Below are 21,424 nucleotides of genomic sequence, written 5' to 3' on the forward strand. Positions count from 1 at the left end.
GGAATGAAGGGTGGGATGGGTGGGGAAGGCCAGGAATCTAGGTTACAGAAAAACCTAAATATCAACAAAAATGAATTTTTAAAAAATTGATTTGTGGGTATCTGCCCTGGGGGTCAAGAACCATTAGTTTGGCCTCTGAGCAGTTATCACCCCCCCCCATCCCCTCCAGCTATAGATGTTCAAGACAAAACATCCCAAAGGCATTGTAGAAAGAGGAAGTGGTTTCCATTAGAATGAGTCAGTGCTGGCTCACTCATAAGCTGGTACCCACATATATGACCAGGCCTCCCTCCTCAGTGGGCAGGGCACAAAAGAAACGTACAGAAAGACAAAGCCCTCTTTGGACACACATCAGCATAACCCCAGCCCCACAGGACTCCCAGGGAGATCAAGAAAGAGCAGGCTTTCTATTCCCTGGGACAGCTGGGCTGACCCAATAACAGCCTGAACTTCAGCTCTGGGTCAAGGGAGGGCAGAGCTGTGTGGGGGACTCCCTTGAGTCAGGCCTGCTGGTCCGGGTGGCTGCCGGGAAGGGTCCTCTGTCAGGATGCTCCACCCAGGAGTCAGGCCCCTGGCAGCCTGGCGATGAAGGACCTATGTGAAGATTCATTCTTGGCATGGAAATTAGAGGTCTACAGCCAGAAAGAGAAGCTCAAGATGAGGAGGAGAAAGAGGAGGAGGAGGAGGAGGAGACACACTCTGGGCCTGCCGGGTGGTAGATGGGATTGCCAGCGTCACCTGTCCCAACTCATGCCCTTTCTTCTCCCTGCCTAGGACTCTAATGCCCAAAACCTGCCCACCCCACTCCCCAACCTGGCAGGAAGGAGTCAGGACACTTTCTAGTTACAGAGACAAGGCAAAGGCACAAGAGAGTAGGGGTCAGAGAGCCTGGGTTCAAATCCTGCTGACTCTACCACTTACTCCCTTTGTGACCTCAGGTGAATCACTTAGCCTCAGTTTTCTCAACTGTAAAAGGGGAAGGTTGGGCTAACTGGTCTCCAAGGGCCCCTCTGGCTCTATTTTTAGGATCCTATTTCTTGGTGCTGTGTCCAAGGGTGGCTTGTGGGCACGTGGTTTTGCATGGCATCTTTCCCCAAGTCCTTCCTGCTCATTCGCAGGCGGGAGCCACCTTGGGCACCAACTGGCTCTGCCCCCCTCCCCCAGGGGCCTCTTGCAAGCCAACGCTGCAGAGACATTCACTCTGGCTCCGTGCCTACCTGCTCCTATACACATCTTAGATTTCCCTGGGGATGGAAGGGTTTTTAAATTCCAGGCAGCTGTGATATGGGAAAGAGGCAAAGCTGGAAAAAGGGGGATCATGGAGGAGACAGATTGTGTGGCTTCCAAATGCCAAGTGGTGCCCATTTACACAATGGGGGAAAGCAGCAGTCCAGGGCAGAAAGGATGCTGGGTTTCTAAGCTCAGGGCTAGAGAGCACCTCAGAGCGCAACCAAGGCCAACCCTCCTCCTTTGACAAAAGAGGAAACTGAGGCCCAAGGAGTTACAGCGACTTGTCCTAAGTCATACAGGCAGATCCCTTGAGCCTCTGGGCCTGGAGCAAGCACCTTCCTCTCCCTGGGCTTCAGTTTCCTTCTCTTTAAAATAATGCGTGCAGTAGATAGAGCACTGGCCCTGGAGTCAGGAAGACCTGAGTTCAAATCCAGCCTCAGACACTTGCCACTTACTAGCTGTGTGACCCTGGGCAAGTCACTTAACCCTCATTGCCCTAAAAAAAATAATTAATAATAATAATGTGAGTGGATCACAAGAGTGGGCAGCAGCCATAGCTGGAATGGGCCTAAGAGCTCATTTTACAGATGTGGAAACAAGCCCAGCGACATAAAGTGATCTGCCCAAGACTGTATGTGTGGGATTTGAACCCGGGTCTTTTGACTTCAAAGTCAAGGATCTTTCCACGGGCTCACTCAATCCAAAAGGCCAAGACAATACCGCTAGGGATCTTCAAGAAGCTCAGAAATGCCTCTTCTCCTCTGTGCTAGGCCCGACTCGGCCTGAAAGCAGGGGACTGGGTGGACACGCCTTGCATTCTCCCCTCATAAGGAGGAAGACCCAACTGGAGGGTCCTTAGCATCACTCATTATCTCCAGGGCCATCTGGATCCCACCAATGGGGCAAGGTCATAACATCACAGATTTTGAGTTGGAAGGGGCCTGAGAGGTCACTCAGTCTGACCCCTTCCTTTTTTCTTTTGGTGAGGCAATTGGGGTTAAGTGACTTGCCCAGGGTCACACAGCCAGTAAGTGTTAAGTGTCTGAGGCAGGATTTGAACTCAGGTACTCCTGAATCCAGGGCCAGTGCTCTATCCACTGCGCCACCTAGCTGCCCCCCTTCCTTTTATAGATGAAGAAACTGAGTCCCACAAAGATGAGGTGATTTCTTCAGGACCATGAAGCTAGTTAAGTGTCTCAGAGAGAGAATGCCGGGACTCCACCCTGCCCCCACTCCTCTCCCTAATTCCTCTCTGCTCCCTCTTCCTCCAGCCTGAAAAGCTGCCCAGATTCCAGCCAAGTCCTGAGTCCGGGAGGGGGCCGGCTAGTCCTGCATCCTTCAGCGGTTCTGCGTGATGAGGCATCTACCGCCTCCTGGGCCTCAAGGTCGGCTGGCTGCCCTCAGCATCCGTTTCCCCTCTGAAGAGAGAAAGCTGGGGTCTTGCCTCTCCCTGCTTCCTCAGCGTTTCCTCCCACTCCCAGGCCCAGAAACATCTGCGGGTTCAATTAGGGCTTCGTGCTGGACGTGGGCAGGTCACCGGAGGCTGATTTTAGAAGAGGACAGGCCAGCCACAGGTTATCTCGTCCACTCCTCTGCCCCCTGGGATAAGGCCCCAAAGCAGCCCAGAGGAGGGGCCCAGCAATGGAGACACCTCTGGTGACCCCCGCTATCGCAGAAGCTGAGCCTAAATCTCTGCCCTGAGTGGGGCCATCAAACAGCCAAGCCATGCTGGGAAGTGTCCTGGCTCCCCAGGGAGGTTCAGAATACGCCACTGCCCCAAGGGCCACACTTAGCACCTCCTCGGGACACCTTTTCTTCTCCCTAAAGGGACTGCAAAGACTTATGGAAGTACCATGGAAAAATGGAACAGATCTTAATGCCAGCGCCTGTTAGCTGATACACCCCCGGACACTGTTCTCCAACGCTTAACTTGAGACACTTCAGTCCTAAACGGCCGCTCCCTCCCAGAGGTATTATGGGACAGCAAGGGACAGAGGGGAGAAGGTGGCTTTGGAGGCGGAGCACCTGGGTTCAAATCCTGCCTCTGTCACTTTGGACAGGTCACTGAACCCTTCTGGGCCTCATCTGTAAAATAAGGAAGGAGGACCAGATGGTGGCTGAGACCCCTTGAAGCACTGGATCCTTTCCTCCTATGCCTGTCCCCAAATCACTGAGGCAAAGGCTCCCACAGTCAGGACTGGAAGACAGGAGAATGGCCACTCCCCTTTCTAACCTGCTAGAAAGGTGGACAAACTGCTTTCTTCACAATAACCCTGAGGAAAGAAACAATCCCCTAAGGCAAATCCTGGGAGAATTATTGTCCCCAGTTTGCATAGTAAGGAGACCAAAGACTTTCTCAGAGTGTAGGACAAGCAGAAGCCAAGAGCCCTCCCCAATGCACCAAGCTGGCCAGAGATGCTTTAGTCACTTTCCCAAGGAGCCATACAGGACTAGAACCCACTCGTCCAGGTTCAGCTAGAAAGACACGGGGAGGAAGCCTACAAGCATCCCCAGGGAGGCTCTGTCAAGCACTCTGGCTCAGGATCTCCATCCCGACGACTCCCTGGGGCTGGCTCCGGCTCCCAGATGAAGCAGAGCTTAGAAATTGGGCTCAAATTGCCCTCCCACAAATCAAATCGGTGTCAAGCCGAGGCCACGGGAGATCTCCTCGGATCCCTTGTGCAGCGGCTGGCCCACTCAGAGATGTACAAAGAGGTCCCTGCACTTCTTTCTCGGAGAAGCTTTGGCATCCATACACTCATACGAGGTTTTACACATTTCACAGACTAGGACTAGATTTAGCATGAGGAGGGACCTTGGAAGATGATCCCCTCATTTTACACATGAGGAAACTGAGGTAGAGCGAAGTTAAGTGACTTCCCAAGGTCAAAGAGAGAGAAAACAACAGAAGGTAGGATGCAAAGCCAGTCCCTGTGGCTCTGTCCACTGCACCATCCGCAATACCCTTTGGACTGATAATTCAGTTAACTAAGCGTTTTCTAAGAGCAACACAATATGAAAGACACTGGGAAAAAAATTAAAATGGAAAAACCCGAGCCTGGGCCTGGAGACGCAAGGGGTTTCAGAAGGAAGATGACCCCATGAGAAACGGCCTTCTAAGCAACAGTGAGTCAGACAACAAGCATTTATTAAATGCCTACTGTGTGCGGGACTTTGTACTCAGCGATGGAAGCAAAGTCAGCAGGACATACATCAACTCTCCCTCCCTCCCTCCCTCCCTAAGCCAGGGCCCCCCCGCAGGGACTTACGTCGGTGGGCTCCCTCTGCTGCCCGGGGCTGCCCCTCAGCCAGCTGCGGCTCAACTCGCTCAGCTCCGGAATGGGCTGCACCTTGAGCCGGACATGGTCCCCGGACTGCCGGATCATCTCCACGATCTCATCCCGAGACTTGTTCTCCACGTTCTGCCCGTTGATCTCCACCAGACGGTCGCCTGGCACCAGCCCCAGGGCCAGGTCCTTGGTGCCCGCCCCAGGCTCGGCAAAGTGCACTACCCGGCGGTAGGCCTGACCCTCGGGCGCCCGATCCAGCATGGTCGTTCGCCGAAGGGAGAAGCCAAAGTCCCCGGTGGGCCTCCTCTGAAGCTCCAGTTCCCGAGGAGGGGGAGGGAGCGGGGGCGCTACAGCGGGCAGCCGCAGGTCAGCAGCAAACCGTTTGTTCACCAACTCGGGGCCCCGGGTCCTGGCGCCGGGCCATGAGGCGCCAGGGCCGGCCTGACGTGCCAGCTGGCCTTCGAGGGTCCGAACCTCCACTTGAGGCGAGGGCGCGGCTGAGTGTTCCGAGGGGGTGGAGGTCTCCGAGGCGCTGCCATCCCGGCTCCTCTGAGAGAAGGAAAAGCGCTTGACGATCATCTGCGAGTTCTGCTTGGCCAAGGAGCCGAACTTGGCGGCCCTCTGCAACACCGAGGGCCGGCCGCTCTCCTCTCCTTTGAGGTCATCGCTGGAGCTGGCCGTGCTGAGGTGGCCCGAGTCCAGGATCACGCTGCCCCGGTTGCTGTCGGAGTCGATGTCGGTGAGGTGCAGGTCCGAGCCGCTGGCCACCTTGATCGGGATGGGGTTGGAGATCTCCAGCCTCATCTTCGACTCCCTCTTGGAGGACCGGTGCAAGTTGAAGAAGCCGCGTCTCAGGCTCATCTCCTCCAGGCTGCGCAGCTCTGCCGCAGACATCCGCTCCTTCTTCTCCTTCTTTTCCTTCTTCTCCTTCCGACTCCCATCTTTGTCCTTGTCTTTCTTCATCAAGTTAAACATGGTAGGAGTCTTTGGGGTGGGAGGTAGACCCCCAGAGGCTCACAGATGCTCAGCACCGGGCCCCTGCTCCCCAACTTGATGCTACAAATAAATGGAAACACAAACGGAGCGTTAGGAACCAGTGTCCATAGAGAGCATTCCCCACCCCCACCCCCACCCCACCCCCAGCATCCAGCCCCAAGCCTTATTCTAGGTGGTGGGTGGGAGGGCTTGTCCAGAACTTTCCCTGTTGGGGCCGCTAGGTGGCGCAGTGGATAAAGCACTAGCCTTGGATTCAAGATCTGAGTTCAAATCCAGCCTCAAACACTTGACACTTACTAGCTGTGTGACTCTGGGCAAGTCACTTAACCCTCACTGCCCTGACAAAAACAAAACAAAACAAAACAAAACAAAACAAAACAAACAAAACAAAGCTGACCTCAGACACTTGACACTTACTAGCTGTGTGACCCTGGGCAAGTCACTTAACTCTCATTGTCCCACAAAACAAAAAACTCTTCCTGTCCGTGTTTCTTTTATCTTGTTGGAGCCTCAGTTTCCTCAACTATAAAATGAGTTGGGCTTCCCGGTCCCCAAGGTCCCTTCCACCTCTAAATCCTGTGAACGACAATCCTGAAATTCCCAAGATCAAGAGAGCCAGAGGCAGGGGAGTGCGGGATCAAAGGAAAGAAAGTCTGGGGACTTGGGGACAAAGCTTGACTCAGCCTTTTACCACTTGGGAGAGAAGGACAATGAGAGATGCTTGGGAAGCAATCTCTGGGCCTTGGTTTCCTCGTCTATAAAACGAGGGGGTTGGACCTTCAAGGTCCCATCCAGCCCTAAGTCTAGATCCTAAGTCACACAGCCTCCCCAGGCTGCTCAGTGTTCTCATCTGCAAAATCAGGAGTGTGGGCTGACTGGCCCCTGAGGTGACTCCCAGCTTCAGATCTATGGAGATGATCTCTAAAGGAAGGAGGAAAGTATCTGCTTTTCTTCTTGCCTTTAGGATGTCACAAGTTATAGGGACTCGGGTATCTGGAGAAGCATCAGAAGAAATATGCATTCCTTGAAAGATTACATCACAACCACCCAAATATAGAGGGACAGGAGAAGAGAGAAAAGGATTTCTGCCCACCCCCACCCCCACTGCGTCCCACTCAACCTCCATCCAGCAACCAAGGTCGGTCAAAGGAAAAAGACGGCCACAACCTGGCGGGCTCTTTCCCAAATCGAGGAGGAAAAATAATTGGTGCTTCCCTTCCCCATTCCCAGCCAAAGCTCCCTACCCCCTGCAGTAGCATCTGGCCCCCTCTGACTGCCCTGTCGAGGCCCAAGATCCCTGAAAGGGAAAAATAAGAGGAAAAGGAAGTTCCCAGCAAAAAGAAACAGCAAACAGCTGGGGGTAGGAGGCAATGTGGTGGGAAGGGTCGAGTCTTCGATAAACAGGATCCTGAGAAACTCACATCCTTTTCCCAGCCGCGACCAATACCTAAATATATACCTCAGGAGAATAGAAAACGTGGTTGTCGTGAGCCGGAATGTAGCTCCCACCAGAGGGGAGAGAAGAAAGGAAGGAGGAGGGTAAAGAGAGAGAAACAGACAGAAAGACAGAGATATGAGAGGAGAGAGGAAGGAGGTAAGAAAGAGAGATGAGGAAGAAAGAAGAAAGAGAAGAGAGGAAAGCAGGGAAGGGGAAGAGACAGAGATATGGGAGAAGAAAGGGAGGAGAGAGGAAGGAAATGGAAAGAGGGAGAGATTAGAGAAGAGAGGAGAGAGGAAGAGAGGGAAAGAAGAACAGAGAAGAGGAAAGCCAGTCCACCAGCCCAGGGGGTCCCTACTCTCCCCTTACTACGAAGTAGGCCACACTGCCCCACCACAAATCAGATTCCAGTGATTTTCTCTCCCTCCTCATCAATGTCACTGCTTGCCCAGAAGCAGGTACCATAAACCACCCACCCACCCAACCTTAGAGACCTCCTGCTCATCCATCCCCCCCCCCCCCGCCCCCCGGGGAAGAGATCACAGACCAAGAGAATGAAGCAGCCCAGCCAAGGAGATTGACCCCGAAGCAGCCATCAGGAATCCCCAGTTCTCAGACTGGCTGGGCCAACATACTCTTTGATTTACTCTGTCAAGGTCCCTTTTCTCATCATCTTCTCCCCATCTCACCACACACAGATGCCTTTTGCGCTAATCAATTCTTCATCCTCTGGGGGAGGGACAAGGTCAGTGCTGGTTGCCAAGTATGAGGCTGGATGGCCTTCCCTCCTCTGCCCCCATCATCTTCCCCGGAGAGAACCCCAACCAGGAGTCGGTTGCCCTTTCATCATATTCTTCCTCTTCCTCATCATCATTACTGCCACCACCACCATCATCCTGAATCCCGACTGTCATTCAGTTACCAAAAAATCCACCACTTTGTCCACCTGTAAATGAGCTCCCTGAACACAAAACATTTTTTAAAAAAGCCAGGAGAGCATCTTGTCCCAGGACCACTTTCTTAGTTTTTTTTATTTTAAAATCTATTTTATTTATTTATTTATTTATTCATTCATTCATTCATTCATTTATTTATTTATTTGCAGGGCAATGAGGGTTAAGTGACTTGCCCAGGGTCACACAGCTAGTAAGTGTCAAGTGTCTAAGGCTGGATTTCAACTCAGGTCCTCCTTAATTCAGGACTGGTGCTTTATCCACTGCACTACCACCTAGCTGCCCCCACTATTTTTTTTTTTTTAGTGAGGCAATTGGGGTTAAGTGACTTGCCCAGGGTCACACAGCTAGTATGTGTTAAGTGTCTGAGGCCAGATTTGAACTCAGGTACTCCTGACTCCAGGGCCCATGCTCTATCCACTGCACCCGCTAGCCGCCCCTCCACTATTTTTTTATTTTTTCCAGGACCACTTTCAACATGAGTTTCACCCAATATAGAGACAAGAATAAAATGATGAAGATGACAAGGGGACAAATGAAAATAATAACATCTGGCTGTCGTACAGTGGTTCAAGGTTTGCAAAGTGCTTTATAAACATCCACCATCTCATTCAATCTGCACATCGACCCTGAAGGGCAGGTGCTACCAATAGCCCCAATTTACAGATGAGGAAATTGAGACTCAGCAAGGATCCAGGGTGATGTCCACCACATTCCAAGTCCTGTGCTCTCAGCTGTATCCCAACCTCCTCCTGCCAAGAACCCAGGAGAAGGGGGAAGAGGTGCATCAGCACCAGCCCTCCAAGAGTGCGGGTTGGGACCCCTCACGGGGCACATTCCTGGAGTCCCAGAGGAACATCCCCCTCTACCCTCATTAGTGTTGATAAGTCCTTCCCCATGACCGCCAGCTTCCCACTTCCACGCTGGTGCTATTTCAAAGCCTCAGACCTTTGACACGGTAGAAGGAACATGGCCTCAGGAGTCAGAGGACTAGGGTTCAAAATCCACTGGGTGACCTTGGGCAGGGTCCCTTCATTTCCATGTCCAAGACACTCATGGTCATCGGCAAAGCCTGTGTTCTCTTGACCCATGCCCAGTTCCACTTGGCCAAGGTCGGCTGCCAGGCGAGCATCTCAGAACCTCCCTCCCCCACCAAAAAAAAAAGAGTCTAGCACCTCTGGACTGGAAGGGACCCTGTGAGCCCATTGCACTCCTCCCCCTGTCTCCTGGCTGCCCCCCCCCCCCCGGCCAGTGCGACTCCAACACAGTCTGCTGTTATTCAAGGAGTTTTTCTCTTAAGCAGAAAGGGCAGCTCAAGGTCTGGACTCTAGCCCTGGCAACACCACGGGCTGTGTAATCCTGGGAGAGGCCCTCCGGCCTCGATTTCCTTCTCTGTGAAATGGGTGGGGGTGGACAAGCTGATCTCTAAGGGCCCTTCCAGCTCTAAAATTCCATGTTTCGGGGTTTCCTCTGGACAGAAAGAGGGCACTTACTCATGCATCTGTCACCAAAGGCACCACCCGAGCGCCCTTCGCCAGACCTGGCAGAGCTGGGAGAGTCTCATTTTGTTTCCACGACCCAGGGCCAACACCTCTTTTCCAGGATGTTTTAAGACCTCATCCACACCCAGATCTGTTCTACAGTCACCTCCCTGGTTTACATTTTGGGATCTCACTGGCTGAGGTGTTCAAACAACAACAAAGCCTCTGATTTTATTGGCACAGGGAGCTCCAGGTGTGGGACTTTCTCTACCACCCATGCAGGCCACCACCCATCTACAACCTAGGAGATCAGTGTGAGGGAGATGTGAAGGATGTGGAGAGGTTGTGGCTAAGTGACCCGCCCAAGGTCACACAGCTAGTGTCAAAGGCAGAACCCAGTTCTGGCTGAGTGTTGTTTCTACTCAGTTACACGGCCTGACAAAGCAAACTCCCTTTCACGGTCACTAATATGTGTTGTCCTGATCTATGAGAATGTTAACTCCACAAGAACAAGGAGCCACCTCGCTTTTGTGTTTATAACTCTGGTGCCTGGAGAAAGGGAAGAGAATAAGCATTTATATAGCACCTATCGTGTCTCTGGCACTGGGCTCATTAAGCACTTTAGCCTCAGACACTTGACATTTACTAGCTGTGTGATGTTGGACAAGTCACTTAACACTCATTGCTCTGCTTCCCAAAAATAGACAGGCCCTATTATCCCATTTTACAGTTGAGGAAACTGAGGCAGAAAGAAGTTAAAAAACTTGCTCTGGGTCACACAGCTAGGAAGTATCTGAGGCTAGATCTGAACTTAGGTCTTCCTGATTCTGGGCCCAGCACTCTAGCTTCTTAGCACAATGCCAGGTAGACAGTAGGTGCCTAGTAAATGCCATTTCATTCATTCATCTATAATGATGACTCACAACACCTCAGAATTGTCAGAGACCTCAGCAGCCACCTAGACTCATCTGTACCCCCCAAAACATTTCCATGACAACCCATAAGATGCTGATAAGACCTTCTCTCAAAGACCTCCATTGCCTCTTTTTTTTGGGGGGGGGCAGGGCAATGAGAGTTAAGTGACTTGCCCAGGGTCACACAGCTAGTAAGTGTCAAGTGTCTGAGGTAAGATTTGAACTCAGGTCCTCCTGAATCCAGGGCCAGTGCTTTATCCACTGTGCCACCTAGCTGCCCCTCCATTGCCACTTAACGCAACTTGCTCCTACTTTTGGACCACTCTGACCTCAAGTCCAAATTGCCCATTTTGCAGTTTCTACCCATCGTTCCTGGGTCGGTCTTCTCCCACCAAACTAAATAAGTATAACCCCTCTTCCACAGACCAGCCTGATTTGAAATTAGCCAAGTAGCCCATCTCCCCCCTTCTCCACCCCCAGGTCCCCCAGCCTTCCCTTCTCCAGGATAACCATGTCCATTCCCACCACTCATCCTCAGATGAAGCAAGGCCACTGGGTCCCTCCCTATCTTGATCACCCCCTTCTCCAGCTTATAAATGACTAATTCCTTTGCCCTCCTGACCTACTTATTTACCAGAGTCCCCCCAGCACCATGAAGGGACCCCGCTGTGGGCTGATATGAAGAGGGGAGAGGCCAGGAAGCAGGGGGAGCCTGCTTGGGAATCCCTTTCCCACGCTGACTCAATGAATGGTGAGATTTGTTGTATGGCTTCCAATTACAAGACCTCCTTCCATCCTTCCCAGCCTGTAAGTGCTTAATGAATCGCAGAATCCTAGCCTACAGAAGCTACAAAGGACCTGAGGGATGCGGGAATTTGAATCTTCATCTCCTTTTTTCAACAAGAAGAAGCCCATGCCAAGCCAAGTTCTATATTAATTTAGCACTGAAGCCGTGCCGTGGGCTCCCAAGAGTCGAGTTAGTTAGTTTCCATGACAAGAGGATGTAGGAAGAAGGGAAAAGAAAGAGAATAAGACAGAGCAGCAGCAGAGGAGAGAGATCCCAACTGGATGGGGAAAAGACTGAGGAAGCCATCCCACCCACGATGGCACCATCCCCATGATACTTTCTGTGAGCCCCCAATGGAAGAGCCAACACCCAGCAGTCTTCTTCATCTAAAAAATCCATAGGACGTCAGATAGAAAAAGAATGTCAAGAAGGTGATTCATCTCAGGACTGTTTCTCCCTGAACTCCATCAAAATATGAGAAGTTCAAGGACAGGTATTTCTACAACTACTCTCATCTATGGGACGTGTTAACATTCTCCAACTGTTTCCCCTACAACTGTCTCATCAGGGAGGGAGTACCAGGATTACATCCCCATTTTATCAAGTCATAGGAACCAAAGATCATCGGTCTTGAGCTAGAAGGGACCCCTCTTTTTTTTTTCCTTTGGTGAGGCAATTGGGGTTAAGTGACTTGCCCAGGGTCACATAGCTAGTAAGTGTTAAGTGTCTGAGGCCGGATTTGAACTCAAGTCCTCCTGAATCCAGGGCCGGTGCTCTATCCACTGTGCCACCCAGATGCCCCCCCCCTCTTTTTACAAAGGGGGAACCCAAGTCCCAGAGGGTTAAATGACTCGCTCTGTGTGACCAGGTAATAAGCATCACCGACAGGATTTGAACTCATGCCTTCCGACTAGAGTCGGTGCTTGGGTCATGCTCATCTTTGTCCCCCCTACCCCCTTCCCAAATTCCAAATCACTACTATCCCAGACTGCCTTGTTGTGCTACATGACTTTAAATGGGGACATGGCTTTAAATGGCTCACCCTACTGTTCGGCACCCAGGCCTGAAAGTACCTAGACCCTACCATGAGGAATAATTCATCACAAGTACCATTCTCGAGGTCCCCTCCCTCCCTGTCCCTGTCCAGGCCTGACTCATAAATAAAGACACAGTAAATGCTCTGCTCTGGGATGAGAGGCCTGCCGTCCCTGGCCTCTGACCTGTCAGAGAGGCCATTTCCTCCCGCTCAGGGGCTTTTTTTGTCCCAGTTGTCTCAGCAGTGGCTGCCCACTTCACCAAACTGCAGAGGGAGCTTGGTCCCAACACATCAGTGGGTGAGCAGGCTAGAAACATCCCGGCCCAGCCCAGGGAATGAGGTGAGACAGGGCCCAACACCCTTCCTGGGCCTGTTCTGCTGAGCTGTTGCAGCCCTCTGACTCACCACTCAGTCACAGGGTGCTTATCTGGCTCCAGGTGTATTCCAAACCAACTGCACATGTCTGGCTGACATCAGCCCCCGCAGGTCGGCTAGCTTCCCCTACCACCTCCCCCCACCCCAAGGTGCCTGGGGCCAGGGCAGCCCCTCCCAGCTGAGCTGTGGCCCGAGGTGCACCAAGGCTCCCCACATAAAGAGCAAGAATCTCACTGGCCCCAGGAGAGGTAGCCAAAGGCCCTGTTCCCCCAGCAGTTAATCTGCCTCTATACCCCTTACCTAACCAGGAAGAAAGCCCTGCAGGAGACACCTAATGGACCCTCCCAAAGGACAGCTCTGCCCTTAATCCAGTAACTTGGGGCAAGTCTGCTTCTATCCCTGAGCCTCAGTTTCCCACTCCATAAAATGGGGAGTTGGGGGGAGGGCTGAGATAACAGATCATGAGTGAGACCACCCATCTGTCCCCACCTCCCCATTCCATAGGGGACGCCTCCGGAGCCAGCAAGGCCCAGCCACCTGCCCAAGGGCACACATGTATGTGTAGCTGAGCCAAGAGTCCAACCTAAGTCTTCTGGCTTCTAACTCTGGACTCAATTATCTCCAACTTTCCATCCAGCCCCATGACCTATGGCCCCCAGAAGGCTCAGCTCTCCCAGTACCTGTTTTCAAAGGCTTAAAGCAGCTTTATCCAAAAGAATTCCCTTTGATTATTAACCATGATTCATTCAGCACCTCCCCACAAAGCTGGGCTCTTGGAGCTCATCTAATCCAACCCTTTTGTTTGACAAGAAGGTCAGGCAAAAACTAAGTAGTGGAGGCAGGTTTTGAACCCAAGTCCTCTGACCCCAAATCCATGGAGCTGGATGGACCCTCGGAAGCCACCTAATTTCATCCCGATTTTACAGATGAAGAAATGGAGGCCCAGGGAAGTCAAGTGACTTGTCCAAGATCACACAGACAAGAAATGCCAGGGGCAGGATCTGAACCCAGTTCCTCAGAGTTCAGGCCTAGCCCTGGTTGGCCTCCTACCTCCATTTGCTGGGTGACCCCGATCAGTCTCTGAACACGAGGTATCTCATTAAAAAAAAAAATCCTTCGTTAAAGTCTGCAAAATCCCCAGCAGAGAAAAAGAGCCCCTTTAAACCTTCAGCACAACTTCAACCACTGACTGAGTAGGGGCTGTTTGAAATGTCAGGGGAACATAGATAATTTACAAGCCACACGATTCCTACCTCGAAACAAAGAGCAGGCCAAAAAGATGGTGGACATGAAGGAGATGGGAGGGCCCCACTCTGCTCCCGACACTCTCTGATCCCCAGTCCAGCCTGTCAGCCCCCCCAGGGATGTGCTACCCCCCCCCAGAGAAACGTCCCCCACCCCGCCCTGAGCTTTCTCCTCATACTGCCTAGAAACGGGGGAAGGAGAGTGTAAATTCAGATCTAGAAGGAAGACGGGCCTGCCACCAGCCTGGGGCTGTGAAGCTCAACCAAGCCCCCCATCCGGACCTTCCCCGTGAATGGGCCAGGAAGAAGCAGTGTGAGCAGCTCTGCTCCCTCAAACCCATCAAGGGGGGGCCAATCAGGTGAACCCCCCTTCTCCTTACTCACCACACCCAAGTGATTTCCTCCCTCCCCTGGGAGGGCCAAGGCACCCCAAGAGTCCTGGGAGCCTCCGGGGCCCCAGGACCCAACTGTCAGCAGCTTGGAATCTGGCCAGCAGGTCAAGGAAGCAGAGCAGTTGGAGGCCTCCGTCTGCCTCCCCAGATGGACTGTGTCTGGCTGCAGACAGCCTTCCACTACAAGAGGCAGAAAAATAACCCCACGCACACCGAGAAGGCCACCCCAGCATGGCCCTGGGAGGCTGTGACCCAGCACAGTGAGGAAGCATTCAGTCTTCCTGAGACAGAGGAGGCAAATAAAGTAAGCACTCCACCCCTCAGCAGGGTGGTTTCTCTTTTTTGTCCAGGCCCCAGCCTCTTGGCTGCTCTGCTCCACCCAGAACTCCCTTGGAGAGACCTGTGGGACTTCTGTGGGACTGGTCTATCCCAGACTCCGAGCCTCTGGACGAAGGCCAGGAACACTGATGGCCGGAGTCTGGGGAGACCGGAGGCAATAGACTAGATACAGATGCCCCAAGATTATAATTGAGAATCAAGGTGAGACAGTAGAGGTTGGAGGAAGCACCATACCAAGGTGGGGAGCCAGGACTTGCAAGGGCAGGAAATGAGAGATGGCACTGCCTTTCTTTGTATTCACAGCCTGGCACATAGTAGGCACTTCAGAAATGGTTATTGACTTACTGGGGTAGAGAAGGACCAGAATCCAAGTGTGAGGGCTCTGGCTTCCTCCAAAACACAATTCACTATGACATCGATGTCCTCACTAAGCCTTTCCTGCTCCTCTTGATCAATCAGCAAGTATTTATTAAGCACCTACTATGTGCTGGGGCAAATGTTAGGCGTTGGGAAAAGGGCATCAGATCCTTCATCTAGAAACAACCAGGCCCTCTGCCCTAGACTGGGTGGTGGTGATAGGCGAGTGTAAACAAACCATTGGGCAGGAAGGTGATCCAGCCAGGGGACCAGGCCACCAGCAGTTCAAAGTTCAATCCCTCCAACAGGAAGTTTATCTACTAGAACACTAACACTACTGGCACCAATGCCCCACCAAACCTTCTTCCCTCAATTTCACAGCCTCTGCCTACAGAAGTATTCTCCCTTTCCATCCTAGAGTCTCTACTTCCACCCAACATGGAGATGTCAAAAGAAGGACAAACCTCCACCCAGTGCTATATTTAACTGGTAATGACCTGAAAGGGGAGGCCATTTCCTGGAAAGCCTGAGATTGGGAACAAAGGAGCCAGAGGGGAAGCTCAGGAGCCAGACACCAAGAAGGAAGCCTTGACAGCTGGAGGAGATGGCTAAGGGCTGGCAGAAAGCCCCAGACTCCCAATGAGCACCAGCGTTGTCATTTTCAACACTCCCAAATAGAAAGTGCCCCTCCCCCAACAAAAATGATGGCCCAGCAGGGATAAGACCCACTTATTTGACAACGGATCTGTTCACTGCTTGGCCCAGAGGAAAGAGTGGACCTGGAGGGTCTGAGTTCAAGTGTGCTGTGTGACCTTGGATAAGTCATTTGGCCTCTCTGGATTTCACTCTCATTGATAACATGACTGGATTGGCCTATGAGGTCCCTTTCACCTCCAAAACTATAATAGAATGTGACTCTGGCCAAGGAAAGGACAAACTCTCATTCCTCAGAGAATGGATTGGGAGAGGGGCCCTGGCCAGAAGGGACCTCACAGAAAGCACCCAATATGCTCGAACTCCGCAGGGTGCACACACACATACACCCCTCCCCTGGTCAGGGCCAATCAGGGATCTGGGACTCCTCAGCCAGCCAAAACAAAACCACCAGCCACCATCAGCCCCAACCCAATCTCTCCTTTGGGCTCCAGCCTCTCTTAAATAATCTGTAGAGAGCACATGTCTCTGGGAGCTCTATGTGCCCAAGTGCCCGCCCCCTTCTTCCCAACCCACTATGACAAAGCCAACCGTGTGTATATTGTATCTCCTGCCCAAGAACGTGACCACTCCTTGCCTAGCTTAGTGTGGCAAGGAACCACCCCCAGGGAACCCCGGGAGGGGAAGATAACACCCCCCCCATGCTTGTCACCCAACCAACTGGCATGACAGGTTAGTGGGGTGGGGACAGTCCAGGCCTGTCTCTCACCCCTGCCCCAGGCTAGCCTGCTTCCCTTCCTCTCTCCCCCCCTCCCTACTCTCTTTGAAAAGGTAAATAGAGAAGCAGGCTGAGGACCCAGAATCCCCCAAGGCCCAAGGATTCCCCCAGCCATCTTTGCCTCCAGCCCGAGGAGGAGAAGGGGGGCAGTGGGCATCAGGGAACCGGGGTCGCCTTCACTCCATTGTTTTGCCAGCTGTCTGGCAGCTGCTCCGGAGGGAGGGCTGCACTGTTTCGGCAATGAAAGGGTGAGGGCGGCGGGAGAGGATAATGGACTCCGATCTCATTTGCTTTCCCCCTCCCCTTAAGGCTGTCAGGAGAGCCTGGGCCTAAGGCAGTGCAGCCCCCTACTCCCAAGTCCCATGTCCCCCCTACCCCGACCCACCAGGCGCCAGTGAGCGGAGGCGGCAACCCCACCGCCACCCACTCCCACGCACGGACCATCCATTCAGTACAATGTATGCCTCCAGAGCTCCCGAGGCTCCCTCCGGAATAAAGGGCACCCCCCCCCCCAGGAGGAGAAAGGGGACTGGGAGTCCCGGCCCTAGCCGCCCCTGGCCGCCCGCCCCCCGCCGCCGCAGGACATCGCCTGCCTCCCTCCTGCACCCTCTGGGTCCGAGGGCGCCCGCAGCCCCGTCCATGCCCGGGCCCGGCGCCAGGGGCCCGGGGAAGGACGCGCGGGCGTCTTCTCGTGAACCCCCAGAGCCTCCCAGAGCAGGTCAGGGGGAGAAGCCGGAGCCCGGGGGCCGCGGCGGCCGCCCGGGGGGAAAGCAAAGAGGAGGAGGAGGAGGAGGAGAGGAAGGAGGGGAAGGAGGAGGAGGAGGAGGAGGAGAAGGAGGAGGAGCCCGCCCCGCCACCCGGGCCACCCCCGGCTCCGGCTCCGGCTCCCAGGCTCTCCGGCTCCCCTCCCGCCCCGGGCCCGGCCCGCACTCACCGGCCGCCGGAGCCCGCCGGACGGGCGGCCAGGCAGGAGACGCAGGGACGCGGCATGCACCGGCTCGGGCTCGGGCCCGGCCCCGGCCCGGCCCCGCTCCAGCGCCGGCTCCAGCGCCGGCTCCCAGTCCCGGCTGCAGCGCACGCAGCAGACCCCGGCAGAGGCCAGCAGAGGCGCGCCGAGCGAGCGAGCGAGCGAACGAACGAGCCCGACCGAGCCCCGCAGCCGCGCGGCGCCGCCCCCAGCCCGCCCGAGCCCTGCCCAGCCCTGCCCAGCCCAGCCCAGCCCTGGCAGCCTAGCCCGGCCCCGCGCAGAGCAGCGCCGAGCAGCGCAGTGAAGCGCAGCGCAGCCGGGCCAGCCCAGCCTCGCGCAGCGCAGTGAAGCGCAGCCCCGCCGCCCAGCCCAGCCTAGCCTAGCCCTGCCCAGCCCAGCCCATCGCGGAGGAGGGAGCGCCCTGCTGGCCGCGCCCGGGATAAACACCCCGGCCCGCCGGCCCGACGAGCACCGGGACCCTGCTGGCCGCCACCGACATGGCAGGACGCAGGCCCGCGCTGCCCCTGCCCGAAGGGGGCCGCTGGGCACTCGCTGCTGCCCGGGGCGAGCAGGCACCGGCTTCGTGCTGGCGCTGCCCGAAATAGGCATGGACCCCGAGGGCACGGAAGGAAAGGCGTCTGTCTCATGCCACCGTGAGCCTTTTCGGTGGATCTCTCTGTACACTGGGATCCTCAGATAAAAGCGCTCCTGTTCTTGGCAGGAGGGCGGGTTGGGGGTGGGTCAGGCCTTTCTTTGTGTATATGTGCCTAGGGAGGAGGGGAAGGAAGCCCACTCCCCCCAAAGCAGGTAAAGGGCTGAAGACATGCGTTAATGCTGTTTCCCGTAGTACCCAAAAGAAAACTGAACTGGGGGACGAGAGGTTGCTACAGGTCAGCGTTGGGTAGCACCACTTGGAGCTGGACCAGGGGATTTTCCAGGCTGGACTAGCCCCATCCGGACAGAACAGAGACTATTAGTGAAAAGAGAATGGGGGGGGGGGGGAGGTGCTGCTGCTTTTTTTGTTTTGGTGAGTGAACAGCATGCCCCAAAAAAAACCCAAAACAACCCAACAACAACAACAAAACCCACAAACTTAAGCATTATGCATTTAGGTCATTTGCCCGGAGTTCCCTCCTGTCATGCAATTCCCTTCTCCTATGCTCCAGTCCTCTGCTTGTACCTTTGGTCCAGCTATCCCCTCCTGCCCCTCTAGCAGACTGCCCCTCCCCTTCTTGAATCATCCCCTTTCCATAATCTCCAGTTTCTCCACATCTATCCGCTCCTCTGCTGCCTACAAACATGCCCCAGTAAAGCTTTCCTCATGCTTCACGTGATGCCTAATGCTAACGTCCCCTCAAGCTCTCACCTTTTCTCTCTCTTCTCTCTCACTGCCAAACTAGAAAGGGGGGTGGGGAAGCTGGCTACACTCTGCCCTCCTCACTTCTCAACGCCTTGCAATATGGCTCCCCTTCTCATTCTCATCACTGGGTAGAAACTTCTCTCTACAAAGTTACCAAGAGAGCTCTAAGCACCCAATCCCGCGACCTGGCTTCATTCCTGATCTTGCTGTGCCCGGTTGGACGCTATTGATCATCCTCTCCTGACACTCCCTCCTCTCTGGGTTTTCATGACCTTGCTCTCTCTTGGTTTTCCTCCTTCCTATCCAGACACCTCTCTGAATCTTTTGCTGCATCATTACCCATGACCCACCTCCTGAGTGAATCCCAAGGCTCTGGGCTCTGTCCTGAGCCCTCACCTCCTCTCTCTGTCTCTGTCTGTCTCTCCCTCTGTCTCTCTGAATCTCTCTGTGTCTGTCTCTCAGTCTCTCTGTCTCTGTCTCTCCCTCTGTCTCTCTGAATCTCTCTGTCTCTCTGAATCTCTCTGTCTCTCAGTCTCTCTGTCTCTGTCTCTCTTTCCTTCTCTTTCTTTATCGTTCTCCACCCTGCCCCCCCCTTCTCTCACCAGCTCTCATGAATTAGATTCTTAACTTTTTGTAGGGGCCTCTCAGATCTGTGTAGCCCCCCTCTCTCCCCTGATCTTCAGTCCTGCATCTCTTATCACCCAGAAACCCTAGGACATTTCTATTTGGATGTCCACATAGGCCTCTTAAATCCAGCAGATGAAAAACAGGGTTTATCTTTCCTTCAAAACCACTTCTCTTCCTAACTTTTCTGTTTTTATTTCTATTCTAGAACTACTTCTATTTTCTATTCCTAACTATTTCTATCAAAGGCATCACCATCCCTCCAGTCACTCAGTTTCCTCGTCTCAGTCATTTACTCTTTTTTTTGGGGGGGTGAGGCAATTGGGGTTAAGTGACTTGCCCAGGGTCACACAGCTAGTAAGTGTTAAGTGTCTGAGGGCAGATTTGAACCCAGGTCCTCCTGACTCCAGGGTCAATGCTCTATCCACTGTGCCACCTAGTTGCCCCCTCAGTCATTTACTCTTTCTCACCTCCCATAACCAATCACCTGTCAGGTCCTGTCTTTTATCTCTCCCATCTGCCCCCCTTCTCTCCACTCACACAACGACCACCATAGTTCACTCTCTCATTGCCTCTCTCTCATCTAGACTCTGGTGGTAGCCTCCCAAGTAGTCTCCCTTGATTCTCTCCGATCTATCTTCCACTCAGCTGCCAAATTGATATTCCTAAAGCACAGGTTTGACCGTGTTCCTCCCCTGCTCAAGAAGCTCCAGTGACTCCCAGTTTCCACTGAGGATAGAATTTACAAGCCCTTTGTTTGGCTCTTAAAGCCCTTCATAGCCAACTTTCATCCTACCTTTCCAGGCGTAATACATATGACCATCTTTCGTCTGAATTCCAGCCAAACTTTCCTGCTGGCTCTGTTCTTTATAACATGCCATCTGCCACCATTCCTTTGAACAGTCTGTCCTCCATGCCTGGAATGTACTCTCTCCTCACCTCTACCTCTTAGGATTCCTAGCTCAGTCAGCTCCGGGGCCATGTCCTGTATGACCCCCTCCCCCAGCTGTCAGTGCCTTCTCCCTCCAGAAATTATATATGGTGTGTGTGCATGTGCATGTGCATGTGTATGTGTGTATTATACACACACACACACACACACACATCCAAAGTCTTGGTGCAGATGTTTTTTTAACACCTTGCATTTTATATTTGCTTGATTACACATGGACATATTATTTCCCCTTCCATCTACCCTCTCTCATTAGAATATAAGCACTATTAGGTTAGGGATAGTTTGGTTTTTGTCAGTATCCTCAGTGCTTAGCAGAGTGTCTGGTATATCCTAGGTGCTTAATAAAGGCTTGTTGATTTTGTTTACTTATTTTAGCCACAGACTGACCATTTAGAGGGTAACATATGTTTTCTCCAAAGCCCCCTCTTGCCTGAGCCAATCTGAGGGTCCTCAAGAAGCCCTGAAGATTGGGGCGCAGTGGATCCAGGCCCTGGATTTAGGAGGACCTGAGTTCAGCCTCAGACACTTAACACTTACTAGCTGTGTGACCCTGGGCAAGTCACTTAACCCCAATTGCCTCACTAAAAAAAAAAAAAAAAGAAGCCCTGAGGATGATATTAGAAAACAAAGGTCAGGGACAGCTAGGTGGCACAGTGGATAAAGCACTGGCCCTAGATTCAGGAGGACCTGAGTTCAAATCTGACCTCAGACACTTGACATTTACTAGCTGTGTGGCCCTGAGCAAGTCACTTAACCCTCATTGCCCGCCAAAAAAAAAATAAAAGTAAGGAAAACGAAGGTCAGCTCCTAAGCTGGTTTTGGTCCAGGCGTTTTAACCCGTTGATCTCAATCCATTGAGGATTTATTAAGCACCTACTTTGTGCCAAATGATGTGCTAGGTCCAGAGGTTAGAAAGAGGGAGCCTTTGTTCTTGAGAAACTGGAGGATTGATATTCATCGATGCTTTTGCCGGTGCCCAAATAAAAGAGATCTATTGAGATCCATTGATCTTGCTGTCAACCCCCCTCCCCGCCCCCCATACCACTGCCACTACTACCTACCTGAGATGAAAGTATCTTACTTAGGAAACTACAGGCTGGACAGGTAGAGACAGAGAAGAAAATCAGCTTTTCCAGAGATTTAATGAAATCCTGAGGGCAATTTGGCCTGTCTTTTGAGGGGTTCTTTGCCTCATATGACATTATCACCCCACCAAAAAAAGCATTATGGGTAATTTCTACTTAAATTGGAAAG

General features: G+C 53.1%; 1 protein-coding gene across 19 annotated transcripts in view; it reads right to left on the minus strand.

Annotated features, from left to right (window-relative positions):
- The window catches only part of MYO18A (myosin XVIIIA), a 153,434-nt gene extending 136,006 nt beyond the window's left edge, over window positions 1–17,428 (minus strand). For 6 of the 19 annotated variants that reach the window (XM_043999896.1, XM_043999895.1, XM_043999893.1 and 3 more), the window contains exons 1-2: window positions 17,199–17,421; window positions 4,500–5,576 (exon numbers count right to left, since the gene is read on the minus strand). In XM_043999896.1, the coding sequence (XP_043855831.1) occupies window positions 4,500–5,495 (996 nt within the window). In that variant the 5' untranslated portion in view covers window positions 5,496–5,576; window positions 17,199–17,421. Of the gene's footprint in view, window positions 1–4,499; window positions 5,577–17,198 lie in introns of all 19 variants that reach the window. The other 13 variants (XM_043999883.1, XM_043999881.1, XM_043999879.1 and 10 more) reach the window with 4 other exon arrangements.
- Window positions 17,429–21,424: the final 3,996 nt, after the last annotated feature.

Source organism: Dromiciops gliroides, chromosome 4, assembly GCF_019393635.1.
Source record: "Dromiciops gliroides isolate mDroGli1 chromosome 4, mDroGli1.pri, whole genome shotgun sequence".
Classification (NCBI taxonomy): Eukaryota; Metazoa; Chordata; class Mammalia; order Microbiotheria; family Microbiotheriidae; genus Dromiciops; species Dromiciops gliroides.